Source organism: Leuciscus leuciscus (assembly GCF_965113295.1).
Source record: "Leuciscus leuciscus genome assembly, chromosome: 15".
Taxonomy (NCBI): domain Eukaryota; kingdom Metazoa; phylum Chordata; class Actinopteri; order Cypriniformes; family Leuciscidae; genus Leuciscus; species Leuciscus leuciscus.
Genome location: NC_138739.1, coordinates 35619814 through 35636930, shown reverse-complemented (window position 1 = coordinate 35636930; position 17117 = coordinate 35619814). Strand labels below are relative to the sequence as shown.

General features: G+C 38.5%; 1 protein-coding gene and 1 long non-coding RNA gene across 9 annotated transcripts in view; one reads left to right on the top strand and one right to left on the bottom strand.

Annotated features, from left to right (window-relative positions):
• The window catches only part of LOC309475255, a 239290-nt gene that overhangs the window by 115818 nt on the left and 106355 nt on the right, over positions 1-17117 (top strand). The window lies entirely within an intron of this gene.
• add3a (adducin 3 (gamma) a) overlaps positions 1-17117 on the bottom strand; it is a 93920-nt gene that overhangs the window by 5376 nt on the left and 71427 nt on the right. For 7 of the 8 annotated variants that reach the window (XM_082137831.1, XM_082137828.1, XM_082137829.1 and 4 more), the window contains 12 exons: positions 16968-17106; positions 15243-15394; positions 14677-14757; positions 8941-9090; positions 8662-8805; positions 8430-8528; positions 7745-7918; positions 6716-6967; positions 6047-6163; positions 5558-5641; positions 4523-4646; positions 3738-3827 (listed from right to left, as the gene is read on the bottom strand). In XM_082137831.1, the coding sequence (XP_081993957.1) occupies positions 3738-3827; positions 4523-4646; positions 5558-5641; positions 6047-6163; positions 6716-6967; positions 7745-7918; positions 8430-8528; positions 8662-8805; positions 8941-9090; positions 14677-14757; positions 15243-15394; positions 16968-17106 (1606 nt within the window). The remainder of the gene's footprint in view (positions 1-3737; positions 3828-4522; positions 4647-5557; positions 5642-6046; positions 6164-6715; positions 6968-7744; positions 7919-8429; positions 8529-8661; positions 8806-8940; positions 9091-14676; positions 14758-15242; positions 15395-16967; positions 17107-17117) is intronic. The other variant, XM_082137834.1, reaches the window with a different exon arrangement.

The window sequence follows — 17117 nt, the reverse complement described above, 5'->3', positions numbered from 1 at the left end:
ACATTTCCTGTTATGTCTTCATTCAAACCTATTGATGGCTATGAAGTAAGTGACATCATTGATCAGTTAAAACTAACTGCCGCGGGCCATGACAATCTTTCAGCATACCTTGTTAAACAGGTGAAGCAATCCATTCTACAACCACTTTCTCATATTATGTCTTTGTCTCTAGAAACAGGAGTTTTGCCAGATGATTTCAAAAGTCTTTCCCTTGTTTAAAGCTGGTGATCCTTGTTGTTTTACTAATTATAGACCCATTTCTATTTTGCCATGTTTCTCTAAAATATTAGAAAAAATCATACATAAAAGGATAATTTCTCATTTAGATTCCTATATGATTCTTTATAACCACCAGTATGGTTTTCGAAAAAATCATTCAACTTATATGGCTTTACTTCATCTTGTTGATAAGGTTATTTCTGCACTTGAAAATAATGAGTTTGCTTGCAGTATATATTTTGGATTTTTCAAAAGCATTTGATACAATAAATCACAATATCCTTCTTGCTAAATTATACAAATATGGTTTCCAAGATATCACCTATAAATGGTTATCAAGTTATGTTTCAAATAGAGCACAGTTTGTTTCTTTTAAGGGTTATTTTTCCAATAAAGCTAAACTAAAATGTGGGGTCCCACAGGGGTCTATTCTTGGACCACTGTTGTTCCTCATTTATATAAATGATATGTTTAGTGTTTGGGATGTGCTTTCCCCTATCATGTTTGCGGATGATACAACCCTTGTTCTTTCACATTCACATTTTAGTACTTTAATGAGCAATGCAAATGTTGGCTTAGTTGCTTACACTGCTTGGTTCACGTTAAATAAATTATCTTTAAATATTAAGAAATGTAATTTTGTTGTTTTCAGTGGCAGAAAAGCATATAACAAAGAACTAGCGCAAATTAGAATTGGGCCTGCTGAGATGCTTCAGTTAACAACAACAACATTTTTAGGAGTAATTATTGATGAAGGTTTGAGTTGGAGAGGACACAGTGTTTGTGGCAAAATTAACAAGTCAATTGGCATAATAAGGAGGATTAGTCATCTTGTTACTCCAAAACGTATTTGTCATATTCTAACATGGTGTGGGGGAGCACATTTCCTACAAAGCTACATAAAATTTTAATTCTCCAGAAACGGTTTGTCAGGAAAGCGGCTCGTTCAGGTTCCTACACATCTTCAGCTATGTTATTTAAGAAACTGCAGTTTTTTTCAATTTTTGACATTAATACCTTCCAAATATGTGTTTTCATGTACAAATTATTTTCATCGGAAGGAAAGATTCCTAGTCAGTTCATGTTATATTTTAAAGCAAACTCAGCTGTTCATGCTCATAATACCAGGCAGGTAATGGATCTCCATCCTCCAAACTTTACCACATGTAGAGGCCAATTTTCAATAAGATTTAAAGGTGCACAGATATGGAATAGATTTTCTCATGTGGCGAGACAATGTACCTCAATAGAGAGTTTTAAAAGAGTTTTAAGAGGTCTGCTTATAAACTAGTTTGTGCATTTGGTTTATTTTTTTATAATTTTTTTATTGTATTCTCATTTACTGGGAAGTGTTTGTTGTTTTATCATCAATATTATCATGACATATTTTTTTCTTTTACTAATGTTTATATGAGTTGTATTGTGTTTGCATTTTTTGGTTATTTTTATCTTTCTTTGGTGGAGGCTTTAGATAAGCCATACTGGCTTTTTTGCCTTCTCCAGCACTGTATATGCATTAGTATGTCCTTGGTGTTGTATTTTTTCTTTTAATTTGTGCAAAAAAATAAATAAAAAAAATAAAAATAAAATAATAATAATTAGAAGAAAAAACTAAAATATTAATCATAAAATATTTAATTATTAAATTAAGCTAAAATGTTGCTTAGCAACAAACCGTGCTAATTAATTATTTTATTTGCCAGAAGAATTTAGTTTTTATCGTTTTAATGTATTATTAAAATGTATTAACTAATAAAAAAAGTAAATTTGATATTAAGTTGCAATATAAAAAAATAAAATAAAAAAAAGCCAACAATTGCACTAATCAAATTTATTTTATTTGCGTAAAATGGTGAAGAATTGTTAATGGTGGTGGAATATTTATTGCATTATTAATAAATTCTAATATTAATAAACCAATTATCAGCAAAAAATATTAATAAGATTATTCAAAATTGTTTAATAAATAATGTTGCTTGGAAACCATAAACCTATAGTTTAAAATAAATGTTTGCGATTATCATAATTTTTTCATGAACTTACTCACTGCTTTATTTTGCTTTAAATTGAGTTAAGCGGAATGGCGTTTCCGTTTAACTCCAGGTGATCACTGCATAATTTATAAAAAGTCTTATGAATATTTAATATTTAGGTTTTTGACTATCAGATTCCCGTCTAAATTAGTAATCCCTAAGGTTACCGAAGTTAAATGTTGCATCATCATTGCAAGAAACTCAGTGTAAAATGTCCTGGCTGGAGTGTGACCTACACTTCAGATAAACATGTTGAAAGCGTCCTCAATTGTTTATGGTTCATCAGTGGTCGTGTGATGCGTCTGATTGGGTAACCAGTGAGTTTGATGCAACGGCTTCAGAGAGACTAGGGCAAACGCATCCTGTTTCTCCACCTCATGCCACACTTTATCTCCACTGTGTGTGAACGCATAGCAGGATTTATTTCATTTATGTAAGGCTTCAGTTTACGTAAGGGGTCTCTACTTCTTGCAGACGACTCATATTTACTCTTCTATAATAGAAACCAGGTATTGCTTGTTTTCTACAAAGGCAACATCCCAGAAGAGAAGGTAACGTCCTGCAACATCCTGCCAGAACCTTTTGCAACACCCATTTTAACATGTTGCAAAAAGATTTAAAAACAAACAGGACAGTTAGTAGTTGCGAAACTACGATTCAGTGTTATTTTAGTATTATACTATTATAGTATTTATTAATATTTGAATTCTTCATTTTCAGTTTCGGTAATTATGTGCTTTTGTCATTTTTTTATTCGCTTTTTAATTATTTCTATTTAGCTTTAATACATTTTTATAGGCCTACTTTATTTTATACATCATAATTATTAATTCCAGTCCTTTAACTTTAACTTGTTTATTTCAGTAAATTTCCAAAATCAAGTTTTTCTTTTAAAGTTTTTCATGTAATATTTATATTTTATTACAGCTTCAACTATTAGAAATTTATACTATTATAGTATTTATTAATATTTGAATTCTTCATTTTCAGTTTCGGTAATTATGTGCTTTTGTCATTTTTTTATTCGCTTTTTAATTATTTCTATTTAGCTTTAATACATTTTTATAGGCCTACTTTATTTTATACATCATAATTATTAATTCCAGTCCTTTAACTTTAACTTGTTTATTTCAGTAAATTTCCAAAATCAAGTTTTTCTTTTAAAGTTTTTCATGTAATATTTATATTTTATTACAGCTTCAACTATTAGAAATGACTAATAGTTTTACTCAACAACAACAACAACACAGACGTGCACTGCAATACGACTCACACAAACGGCACGGAAGCAATCCAGACTAACCTATGAAGATGAACCACTATTAAAATGAGTCATAATCTGCATGTTTCAACATCATGAATCTCACCGCCTGTGTTTTGTTGTACCCAGCTAGCCTGCTAAACAATCGCTGCTAAGACTGACGTGATATTCTCACGAATACTGAGAGTTGAGTGAGACAGCCGGCTCTTTTCAGGGCGTTATACCTTCTTTGGCTGGAGTGTTGTGAGGAGACTGAGTTTGGGACACTGACTGAGAGAGTGTGGAAGCGTCGTCTGACGTGAGCTGCTCTTCATCTGCAGAGTGAGTCGGTTAGTGAACAGACAGTCAGGCAGGGAGACACAGTTAGAGAAGTACACAGGTTAGCATGCAAGGACACTGTCACAGCTGTAAGACACTTCATGTTAGTTCTGTGCAAGTCACACGGTATTGATTTTTAGCTATAAGGGGCAGTGAGTTACAACATTAGCATTGACTGGGTCATATATAAGTGACATGGGGAACAGGAAGTGAGGTGCTCTTAAAAGGAAAGAGGTCATGCATCTCAGCGGTCTTTATTCATTTGCACCAGTTTGGAAGGTAATGTTCAAAAGATTTGGGTTGGAAAGATTTTTTTTTGTATGTTTTTGAAAGAAATATTACAGTTAAAAATAACACTTTTCTATGTGAAAATATTGTAAAATAGAATTTATTTTTGTGATCAAAGCTGAATTTTCAGCATCTCTACTCCAGTCTTTCAGTGTCACATGATCCTTCAGAAATCATTCTAATATGATGATTTGATAAAGAAACATTTCTCATGATTATCAATGTTAAAAACAGTTATTTACATTTTTATTTCAGGATTCTTTGATGAATAGAAAGTTGAAAAGAAAAGCCTAAAAATCTTTTGTAACATTATAAATGTCTTTACAGTCACTTTTGATTAATTTAATGCATCTTTGCTGAATAAAAAGTGTTAATTTGTAGTGTAAGGTGGAGCGTGCTTTACCGTCTAATCCGAGGTGCTGTTGCTCTACCCTCTTCTGGTAGTCGTTCATCTCTTTCTCGATCTGGTCGCTGAAGGGGTTTGGAGGAAGAGGGGCCATTTGTTCCTCACCATCGCCCATGTACGGCTGCGTGGGCAGAGCAGAGAACACAAAAATAAGACACTAGAATTGCACCTCGGTTCTGAAATGAGTCATAATGACGACAAAAAACGACTCAAACACACAGACCATCAGGCATGTTAATCACGGAGCATTCAAAAGCAAAGAGTGTCACAAATCCTCTAATACTAAAACAAAAAACAAAAAAATGAAGTAGGAACACTGCAAATCCAAAACTACAAATATAACAGTGACCTCATGCAGACATTTAAAAACTCAAAATCGTGATTGTTTTCAACATAACGACAAACAAAACACCCCCGGGATTTTACCTTAACTGGCGACTGTCCCTTAAAGAGAAAAACAGAGCTTCGTAAAATATCCTGCTTTAAAATATCCTTAGCCCCACATGCTGATGCTACTTTGACCAACACAACTGACACGGCTCACGCTGTTCATCCGTCTCTGAGGGGATCTGGCGCCACCTAGTGACGCAGATGTCTGTGCTACACTTGCTTGGAGATGGTCCTCACTGCAGAACACGAAATCCAGGGGGAGGAGTTGGATCCAGATCCAACTCCTCCCACCTTACTTATACCTAAACCAGGGTTTCTGAAACTTGGTCCTGGAGGGCCACTGTCCTGCACAGTTTAGCTCCAACCCTGATCACACACACCTGAGCAAGCTAATCAATGTCTTCAGGATCACTAGAAACTCACAGCTAGGAGTGTGTGATCAGGGTTGGAGCTAAACTGTGCAGGACAGTGGCCCTCCAGGACCGATTTCCACCCCCTGATCCCTAAACCTACCAATCTCCACCCCTTAGATGTGGATCCAACCCCGCCCCTTGGATCTCGTGGACTGCATTGAGGTGCTACTGCTTGCTTGACCGTTCAAGATTCACACATGGTTTATGAAAATGTGGTTCTGACACTCACCGGCGGTCTTTCCACCACAATCCCTGCCAGCCGCTGTGATTGCGGTCCTGCTGTCATCATATCAAACCGGTTCTGCTCGCGAATCTGAAAAGATCACAGGAAAGCGGTTTAAGACCCAGTGACATCGAAGAAATGGTGAATTAGAGTCTGATGTGTGTCCAGTTTTTTAGCTTTGTAAATCTAGCAAAATGCATATTTTTATATTTTAAATTGTTAATGTACGTTTAAACGTGTGTTATATTACCTTGACATAAAGCTAACTAGCGCTGATGTGCGTTTCTAATACAAGCTGAGGGACATCTTTCGCTCTTCTGACAAACATAATCAAATCTCGCAATATTTTTTTCTTCAAGTCATAGAAACACATTCATGGAACGCAAAAATTATATTAGTTGTAGTTTTCAACCCCTACTATGGAAGTTTGCCTGCCTGTGATGACTTCTGCATCTAGGCTCAATCATAAACCGTCTGATCGCACACACAACTCACCTTATTCCTCTTTTGCAGAACTTCACTGGGGTTTGTGTTCAGAGGAACAAACTGGTTGGGATCTTCAATGCGGATCGGAGTCCCGCTGGTGTTACCGCCATCATCTGACTTCATCCACTGCAGAGATAAGAGTAAAACAAAGAGATTTAGGACAGAATTCAAGAAAACAAATGCAGAGTGTGATTTGTTCAGAAAGATAAAGTCCTCTGTGGCCATTCAGAGTCGACGTAAAGTCTAGAGTTGCAACCAAAATTTCTATCAAGTACAAATTTTTGCCATGAAATAATTTGCACAAAAGTACAGTCTGAGCTTATCTAGACTTTTTAGCTACGGTTGACATTTTGCTCTTGGTAAAAATGCAGCCAAAGTTGTAATACTACAGCCTTGACCACTAGAGGTCAGTAGCGAACTGTGTTCATTTGGCCTTGAAGACAGTGGCGTCCTCCAGACGGCTGACAGAAGTTATGAGGCTTCAAAAGTTTATCTGTGATGACAACAGAAATATGAGTTTTGTCTGCAGCTAGACCGTCAGGTATGCCCAGGAAATAACCACATTCTTGCTCTTCCACTAAATCCACCTGAAGACTTTCCGCTTTTTTCTTTTTAGCATGCAAGGCTTTCAAAAACAAGATCTCAGAGCACCATAACAGAGATGCCCTAAAGCCTCACCATGGTCTTGGTGCGTCCGTTCTCCTCGCTAGCCCCGTCCGACACGTTCACCTTCATGTAGCAGTTGGGTGAATTGAGCCAGCGTGTTTTCTCTCTCTGCTGTCGCTGCTGCAGCAACTTCAGAGGGAAACGCGGAGTGTCGTCGTCATCGAACATGAACGCCGTCACTGTCGCGGGAATCTCCACTTCGCTCTTGTGTCGCGGCTTGTCCCGCACGATGGGGTGCCGGTACGTGTAGCCTGTCCTGTAACCCTGGAAGTAAATATATTACATTAAATAAAAACAACTAGATATGATATAAGGATGAGACCTATTCTTAAGTCATTTAATTGCCTTCAACGAATCAAAAGCCTTTTATGAATGAGCTTCAACCCTTTGAATAGGTTTATATAATGAGCCACTGCTTGAAAAGGTGCAAGAAAAGTCGACTACAAAAGATAGTCTTTAAGGTACATCTGCATTTCAAGCGCATTCTGTAACCATATCCTGAAACTCTCCAGCATAAGTGGGAAAAACATAGTGCTTCACTGGAAGCGGGTAATGGTGGCTCACTGAGCGACGCACCATATCATTATCATCTTCCACATCACTCCATTCTTCTGCCTCGGCTGAGAAAACACTTTCCACATGCCTGCATTCTTCCCTATCTCACACGGACAGAGAGAGAAAACAGCGCGGTCTGCACAGCTGGAGAAAGACATGGACAGAAAGAAGAGGAAAGAGATGTGGCAGGAGTGCTTTTCAACTCCGGTTTGTCTCTCTCCTTTTGTCTGCCTAATAGGAGAGGAAGGGGAGCGGGGAAAGAAATAGGCTAAAAAGAAGTGATTTTCCAGTCTCTCCGCTGTGATTATTCCTCTCAAACACAGCTGGACTAGTAGTAAGTAGTCATTTAGCGAACGCTTTTGGCTGTTTTCACACTTGGCACGATCGATGGGCCAAAGCAGAGTTCAAATCCTGTTTCTGTATCACACCGGGAGATGATTGGCACAGAGCTCATTGTAACCGTATTTGAGTCTCACACAAACTTACCAGGTTGTCCAGCATTCTCATGAGCGACTCGAACTCCAGCTCTCCCACCCTCCACTTGTGCTGAGAGCCCATGTTGACCCCGGCTTCTGCCACCCCCTGTGTACGAGGTTTAAACTTCTCCAGATCCAACACGATCAGGTTCTCCACTCCTCCAGCGCATGAGAACGCATTCACCTAGAGACAGAACCACGTCAGACTCAGACATCTACGGCACAAAAGGCCAGTTCTGGATCATTTTGCAGAAAATTAAGTGCAGTTTAGCATTTAGCTTGCATAAAGGGGGAAAATTAAATTTAAATTATCCCATAATTTACTCGCCCTCAAGCCATCCTAGGTGTGTATGACTTTCTTCTTTCAGCCAAACACAGTCAGAGCTATATTAAATAATATCCTGGCTCTTCCAGGCTTTATCATAGGAGTTAATGTTGTAAATTAATGAGTAAAGTTGGATTTTGAAGCCCAAAAAGGTGCATCCATCCATCATAAAAGTAATCCATACGACTCAAGGGGGTTAATAAAGGCCTTCTGAAGTGAGGCGATCCGTTTTTGTTTTTTTTAACCACAGCTACCAAAATATGCCAAAGAGCACCTGATGTTCTGTTAGCTGTGTGTATCTGTGTATGTTATAAAAATATCACCCAAAACCATTTTAAAAATGCATCACCCAGCATTATGAGCATTTTACCTGAATTTCACAGGCCAGTTGAGCGTTGTAAATGTAGTGAAAGGCCTCTTCAATGGTCTCTCCGAGAGCTACAACCCCATGATTCCTTAAAACCAGCACCTGCAACACACACATACACAGATCTGAGAAGAATATCTTGTACATTTAACAAACGTACTGGATTTTTTCGCTTTCATACTCACTTTCATCATGCAACTGTCTCTGGGTATTGAATTGTGGCAAGGTTGTTTACCTTCGTTGATGGCCCGAGGGCTTTCTGGAGCTCCAAGCGCTCATCTGGCTCATCCAGACTGCCTTGGTAGTTGTAGTAGGCAATGTCCCCCAGGATCAGAGACTCCTGAGAGATGGGCAGCAGGCCGCACTTCATAGACGACACCTGACGTAACAGAAGAGATTTACGCAAGTCATGGCGATTTAAAATAAACAGTCATAATTTCTTTGAAATAAACGTTTTATTATTTGTTGTTGGTGATAGTGCATGTGAAGCTGATGTAACTGGGCGGACACTCACAGCAGCCGTGGCCGGTGTGCGTATGTGAATGATGCAGCGCACGTCGGGTCTCATAGAGTAGATGGCAGCGTGAGGGCTGAAGCCGTCCGGGTCGATCTGCAGGTTGGTGGAGCCCTGATCGATCACGTCACCGAGGATGTTCACCTTTACCTGGAGAACAAAAGAAACACATAATGTGGAATATAATGTAGTTTATGATCACCTAAAACAAACAGCGGTGAGGCTTAAACAGATGTATACAAAAATTATATTAGAGCAGAGACAGCATCTGATTACTCCTATCTGAGTGCTTATTAATAAACAAACCAGAAGTATCAATACACAGACTATAGGTCTTTATTCCCTTCTCTACAGTGTCCAACAAATTCCCTCATTTCCCTCATTTGATATCGTACACCTAATCAGGAAGGAACCGTCTGCGAAGATAAACTGAGAACCAGTGGATGATTCGGTTAATGCTTTTAATAAGCGTCCATTTCCTGGTAACCTCGATAGAGGATGACCATTGGGAGGGGAAGTTTACAGCTTAATTAAGCTTTACATTTACACTACCGGTCAAAAGTTTGGGGTTGGTAAGATTAAATTTTTTTTGAAAGAAAGAAATTGATACTTTTATTCAGCACGGGTGCATCTAAACAGATCAAACCAGTAAAGGCATTTATAATTTTACAAAAGATTTCTATATCAAATAAATGCTGTTTTTTTTTACTTTCTATTCATCAAATCTGAATGGTTTCCACAAAAATATTAAGCACCACAACTGTTTTCAACATTTATAATAATAATAATAAATGTTGCTTGAGCGGAAAATGAGCACATTAGAATGATTTCTGAAGGATCATGTGACACTGAAGACTGGAGTAATGATGCTGGAAATTCAGCTTTGATCACAGGAATAAATGAGCCTATATTTCCAAATATATTCAAATAGAAAACAGTTATTTTAAACTGTAATAATATCTAACATCACTGTTTTTACTGTATACATGATCAAATAAATGCAGCCTTGGTGAACATAAGAGACTTTCAAAAACATTAAAAAAAAAAAAATCTTACCAACCTCAAACATTTCAATGGTAGATTTATCATCTATAAATGATTTGTCAATGATTGGTTGTGTGTGTTGTTTTTGTCATTGGAAGTGAAAGAAGATGCTTGTGCGTGTCTAATTAAATATTGAATTGCATCACATGCTGGTCCTGTAACAAGCCTCCTAACATGCCCTTCACATGCCTGTCGATGCCGCACCCCATATCACTACCAGCTCAAAATAAACACACAGTACCACTGCTCTGCTAAAGAGCTCTGAGTGACAGATCACGTTTACTTTACACACAGCCACTAATATCACATGACAGTTTTGACATCTATCTCATGCTATTCTTTCTTCATCGGTTACATATTGACTATTAAACTGGCCACAGGAAGTTGGTTCTCTTCTAGATAGACATATCTGCTGTATTATGCCACCACACTAATGCTAATGCACTGAAACAAGACCTAACAGTTCTCTCAAGAGGAGTCAGGAACCTGGCAAACTCTCTCATCCGATTTGAAGAGACTTGTAGCTCAGAGTAGGTCTTTGTTTATCAAGTAATAAATGGTAAGAGTAAATTCTTTAATCAGTATGTGTGGTCACTTTTGCTGTGAAATAGTCCAGCAAACACATGATTATAATCATCATAACTAATTATTTTTTGTGGAGTGAAAAACATTTAACAGTGCAAATAACAGGCAAAAAAAAAAGAAAGTTACAAGTTGTAATTTCCTGTTACACGAACATTTGGAACGGTTCACAGCAGTTGCTTCATAGACATGAAATCTCATGCCACATTATGTAACAGTAAAAGCTTGCTTTAGCAAAACAATCATCAACATTGTGGTTAGGGATTTGAACACACTCCTTTAGGTGGGTGACATTTATCATTTCGTGGACGAAAATGATGTTTTCAGAAACATCTGAAATTGCTTGAGAGCGATTGATTTCCCCATGCAGATTTCGCAAAGGGTTAAAAGGTTGGATGTGCCGCATTGACCAACAGAAAGCTGCTTGGTTTGAAAGTGACTTGTGTGTGAGCTGTGCTTCATACATCAGTAGATCAATTAAAAATAGATCATAGACCTTTTTAGAGCACAATAATTCACCCAAAAATTCACTAACATGACCGCACCATTACCCTAAGTACTATTAAACTTTGGGCGTGTCTCCATCCTGGAGAGTTCGCGCTATTGACATTAACTCTTTCCCCACCATAGACGAGACTTTCCGTCATTTATGACAACGCATCCCTGCCATTCAGAAGTACGTATGGCAATCTGTGTTTCCGCTGTTATATGATAGGGGGCGCTGTTACGCATCTTCTGAAATAGTACAGCATCTCCGGATCCAAAAACAAGTGCAGATGATGATCTGCGTAAATAGTTGTTTACGCACAAGTTAGCTAATGCAATCATCAAACAATCAAGAGCACATACATCAAAACTGCCTGAATGTGGAAACCCACAAAGAGGTATAGGACTGTGCAAGCTTTGGGGGTGTTGATGGACTCAATCTCCGATAATTCATGTTTCGATCGTCATTCTGAATCGGATCAGAACGTAGTCTTTGACAAAAACATGATTTCCCTTTTTTTTGCTCAAAATGTTTTTTTTTTTTTTAAATGAAACTTTCAAGTGTTGATTAAAGAATGAATGAAGCCAGGATCTTTTTTTTGTTTGTTTAAAAGCAGATGCTTTGGTCTTTTGATTTATTGACTATTTACATATTTACAAGTTTTGTGAACATGATCAAAAATGCTGGGACTGGCCGGCACCTTAAAAATGACCCCAAATAAATGTTTTTTTATTTATTTAAATGTACGTCAAAGGATGGAGCAAAGCCATATCTACAGATCAGAATATCATGAAGACTTGGCTCTACACACAACACCCTAGTCCCGAGTCATTACAGTCTCTTCTCATCATATTCTTATCTGTTAAGGGGCTTAGAGCAGTAATAAGTGTACAAGAGAGAGTGTGAAAGTGACTGATCACATGGAGGGGGGCTAATAAAACTGTGACCCAGATTGCTGGCCTCATTCCAGCGGGCACAAAGCCACAGCCACGCCCACAGAAGCGGAGAACAGGAGCTCTGAATGACGGTGTCAGCAACACCGAGATCTCTCTCTCTTACACACACAGATAAAGAAAAATCCTGTATATCCGACTATGCAAAAGAGATCGGGCTTTATCTAACTCTCACTGTCTAAAACACACAGTCCACACAAACAGAAACTGGACAAACCGGTACTGGCTTTGATCCATAAATAAAAGGTCAATGGCACCTATTAAAGCCTATTATACATGACCAAGAGTGCAAGAGCAAAGAAATCTGCCCCGATCCTGAAAACGACACAATGACTGAGTGTATTTTTTTCATGACTGTGAAAAATGTGTTTGTCATGGCAGTGGCCGTAACTCTACCCCAAACACAATCCGGCACAGTGCAGCATTAAATACAGCATCAAGCCAGCGCAAGAGTGCAAGTCAGACGCAGAGACTGCCACGGCTCTCCTCAGGCCATTACAATTCTGTTCACTGAGTCATAAATGCTGCAAGCTGGAGGACAAATGTGCTTCACAAATCTATTCCAGCACTAAATCACCTGATTGGCAGGAATTTGTCAAAACAGCATCCACCACGAGCAGCATGTCAAAACACATTATTACACGGGCGGAAGGGAAAACGCTCAAAAGTGAAACCTCAAGAACAGGTTCAATTCTGTTTGTCACCAACTAACTCGAGGATTGCAGATCTAAGGCCAGAAACAAATTGTTAGCAAGGGCGTAAATGTGCAGATGTGAATGCCTGTATTGATATGTGCACTTTGTGCTAAAGTGGTGGTAAAAGCATAATTTGACAGCGCTCTGGCAATAGGTAGTAACTGACAGCCCTCGTCTAGCCCAATGTTTTCATCCATGTCGTAACTGTGGTTTCTGCGGTTTAGAAACGTTGCGATTTTATTACGATCTCGATTAATCGCACAGTCCTAGTTTTTATCCATCACCCACTACCCCAGCCATTCTCAATATGATCATCAGATAAGATTATCAGAGTCCTAAAAGCCCAGAGGTACTTTGTTTTTCGTGTGTACACTAGGGGATGTATGCTGTTACAATGCTTGATTTGTCTAAACACACATACTGCGTACGCTCAGCTTGCACATGCGTCTTGAATTGTTTTGCACCAATTAGCTGGTTCACAAGGTGGCAACACTGTCCCAGACCTTTGTTTCAATTCACAGTTAAAAATAAATGGAAGAGATGAAACTACTGGAGACAACAAACTATGAACACTTGTGTGGGTTAAAGGTAGGGTAGGCATTTTTTTTTTTTGTTGATAAAAAACCTTGTGTTATGCTGGTTGAAATGATCTTCACAATAATCAATAATAGAAGTGGTCTAAATATTAAAACATGTATATATACACATCTTCTGTGGAAGTCTCTGGACCAAAACATTTTCGTCCAATCATTGCATTCAGTCCACTTTATGTAAGGCCATGCAGAGTTGTAGACAGACGTTAGTCACTGAGCACCACAACCGAAACAGCAGCCGCCTTTTACAGTTCCTCCTGAAGCAAAACAACGAGCTCATGCTACGTTCACGCCATGTCATAGCCGCAATTATGAGATGGTAACCCGTGACGATCTAGCTGGAGCTGTTCACATCCTCAGACTTGGATTTATGTTTATGTCAACATTATCAATGCTGAAATGAATCTGCAGCAGTCAGGTGGTACAAGTAAGAGCTCTGTAAGTTGTTTACGTTCATTGTTATTGTACTGTTATGTGCTTTGAGAAATGAGGTAGTTTAGCGTTTTGAAGAAGGGGTGTCTTTGGAGACGCTCTGAAGGGAGGGTGGGATCTCATGCTTTCAAAACTAGCTTGCTAGTGCTAGCCTTGCAGCAAATTGCAGCAACTCCAGTTTAAAAGTACAAAGACATTTAAATCAGTCAACTTCTGGAGAGAAATAGCACAAACACTGGACAGGGAAGGAACTTTCTAGTGCCAAAGATAGAGTATACTTAGGGAAATATCCTAAATGTTCAAGTGCAGGGGTTTTCCAGGACCAGGATTGAGAACCACCACAATACGATTACAAAATATTAAGCATGAACAACTACAGGCACTAAAAGCCTCCGACTGACATGAACACACAGGCTAGTACGAATCCAAAACCCACTCTGAGATTTCAAAGAAATAACCGGCTGATTACGCATGTCAAACATTGGCAACGATCAGAGAGCTCAGTCAAGGTCTGCCAACACACGTTCCCTCTGTGCACGGCACATTTCAGACTTAAATCCCAAACACAAAGAAAAAACACATATCATTTCAACTATTATTTAAGCTCTGGGCAATAATAATGTCTCGATTTAAACAGGCTGTTTCACCACTAAGAACACGGAAATGCCAAAGCAGCATAAAATCTAACTAACAGGCTATTTGATCAAAACTGAAGCAGTAATTAATCATTTATTCTTTAATCAACATAATATGTAACTGATAAACGAATTCCGAAAGTAAGAGCGACAAAAGCCTGAATCGAATCTATTTTCATTCTCACTGGAATGTGATTTTGAGCTAAAGTCGCTGCTCAAAGTGACCCTGTCATCCCTGTGGGCGTGATGCTCAAGCCGTTCCCAGAACCGCTATCAGGCTCTGCTGTGATAATGCGAGACAGACAGTTTGTTTACCAGATTGGACGCAGAGGCCTCGGCGAAGGACAGCCCTCTGGGGATGATGAGGATATGATCCTGCTCCTTACTGACACGAACCTACAAGGTTAAAAACAAAACACAAATAAGCAGCTGTTTTTCCTTCTCATGATCAAATTAGAACAAGGTTTTTTTAATCCGTAGCAACAGTCGTCCATATATGCAAAAACTTGGATATTTCCCTTTTTTAGCACATCAGCATGAGCAGAGATGCTGTAACTACAAAATTATGATGACAAACAGCATATTTCTCCATTGACGGCCATTCAAAAGTAGCTGTGTATAATTTAATAATAATATAATAGTATAATATGACATTTTAAAGTATTAAATGAATGGAAGGATTATAGACCTACTTGGCTCAATGAATTACACTGAGAGTGTCTGATTACTTAGAGGAACTATAATGTTTATTGCCTGCAGCAATGGATTGCGAAACACCATGTACGCCATTCACTTTTATTTCCTTGTTCTAAAATACTAACACAAAATCAACAAAATGTAAGCTTTGGTACCAATATTAATGATAGAAAGCTACGCCTTACTGTAAGGTAACAGCTTGTGAAGTGGGCCCAGCTGAACAGGTCCACTATTCTGTAGAGGCTGGCCAGTTTGCAGCGGGTCTGTTTCTCTCCCTTCACCATAGTATTGGACTCCATGCTGAACATGTCGTTTATCGGGGTCACCATGCCCAAACCTTGAGAAAACCGGGAACAATTCAAGAACAGGTCAAAAACACACAAACAAATTGCTATGTGCTGCTTTCTCATTTGTTTGTGTTAACAGTTTTAAACCATTTAATAAGATAAGACTTCAATTAAACATGTATTTAAAAGTATCAAGATGTTTATTAGATATCAAGGAGTGAGGCCACCTGAGCGCACAACTTGAAATTGACATTTTAGTACTGCTCTCGTGGGAATATGGACAACGAAGTGGTGTGTAAATCAATACCCTGATTCTGATCAAACTCAGACTCTAAATAAAGCCTGTGGTGTGTCCTGATTAACTGATAACCCTTTAGAAGAGTCCATGAAACACTGATACGCCTGAAATCTAATAAAGACGTTTTAGTTGGGTTGAATTCATACAGCTAAAATCATTCCTGAAATCAATTTACCACAGCTTATTTATAACCTTTAGGGATTCTGGTCAAAGAAGATTTATGAAATCCAATTATAGTTTAAAAAAAAAAAAAAAAAAGAGAGAAAAAAGAAAATAAAAATAAATTCAGCCATACAATAAACACGGTTAGCTCTTCACATCTACAATAATCACATTTTATATAAAGCACAGATAAACTATATTATAGAACTCTACATGGCTAAACATCCCACAAGTCTATCCAGCGCTCCACTTTACTAAACAATCCTGGGCTACGTTTCCCAAAAGCATTTTGATTTCATTGTAACGAACACTGGTGGCAATGGTCTCCACACTTTTGGGGACTTGGGCTCATGATGCTTTTGGGAAACACAACCCAGATCTCATTCTAGAGCTCCGGTTGACAACACATTTCAGAGGTCTAAATGTTCGAGAACTTTTTCCAGAACTCCATTTGACGGAATATTCCAGAACTCTATGGAACTCCAGCTGGATAAATCTGGAGCTTGGTGTAGTGTAAGATTGAGAATTGCTTTCAAAATCTCCCTTGAACAGACTTCATATATCTGTGCAAATGTGGAGCAGTCATAAATAAACTGGGCAAACTGGGAAAGGGAGCTTTGCATTTTGAACTATGTATACATTAAATTCTTATTTCTACATATCAGATCCAGTTATCCATGATATGCTCTAGAAAACGCTCTAGACCTATGGATGGTCTACGGACACCTATGAGGTTTAGGCTCTGAATGTACAGTAAGTACTGAAAGGGGTTCACTGAAGTTCCACTGATTAGTTCCGCATAGCAGAGCACAGAGAGAAAACAGACACATGTGTGGAGAGCTGGATGGGGTGATAAGGGAGGAAGTAGTGAGATAAAAGAATGCAAACGTTGTCTTGACTTGGCTGGTTGTATTTCCTCCAACGTTTGTTTATGGAAACAGCTATTATTCAGCGACCTGTATGCTAAAAAAAAAAACTAATCTTTTCTCTTGTGCTTTTAACCTTTTGTAACTGCATTTGTGTATTTTTGGTCAACCAAGGATGTTTTTAAAATGTGCTTTATAAATAAATGGCCAATGAATATTGGAATTGAACTGTATAACTCTGAACAGGTGGAGGATCTGTTGCAGTGGAGATGAGCCGCACACCACGCCGATACTCACTGAGGGGGGAGGTGGAGAAACCGGCTAAGGAGCTGGTCATGAAGAAGTCTGCGATCTGCCGCAGAGCGAGCAGTCCTGTTGGGTTATTCCCCTTGTTCATCTGTTCCTGGATCATTCCCTCCAGCTCATCTTTAAATGCCTGAAAGAGAA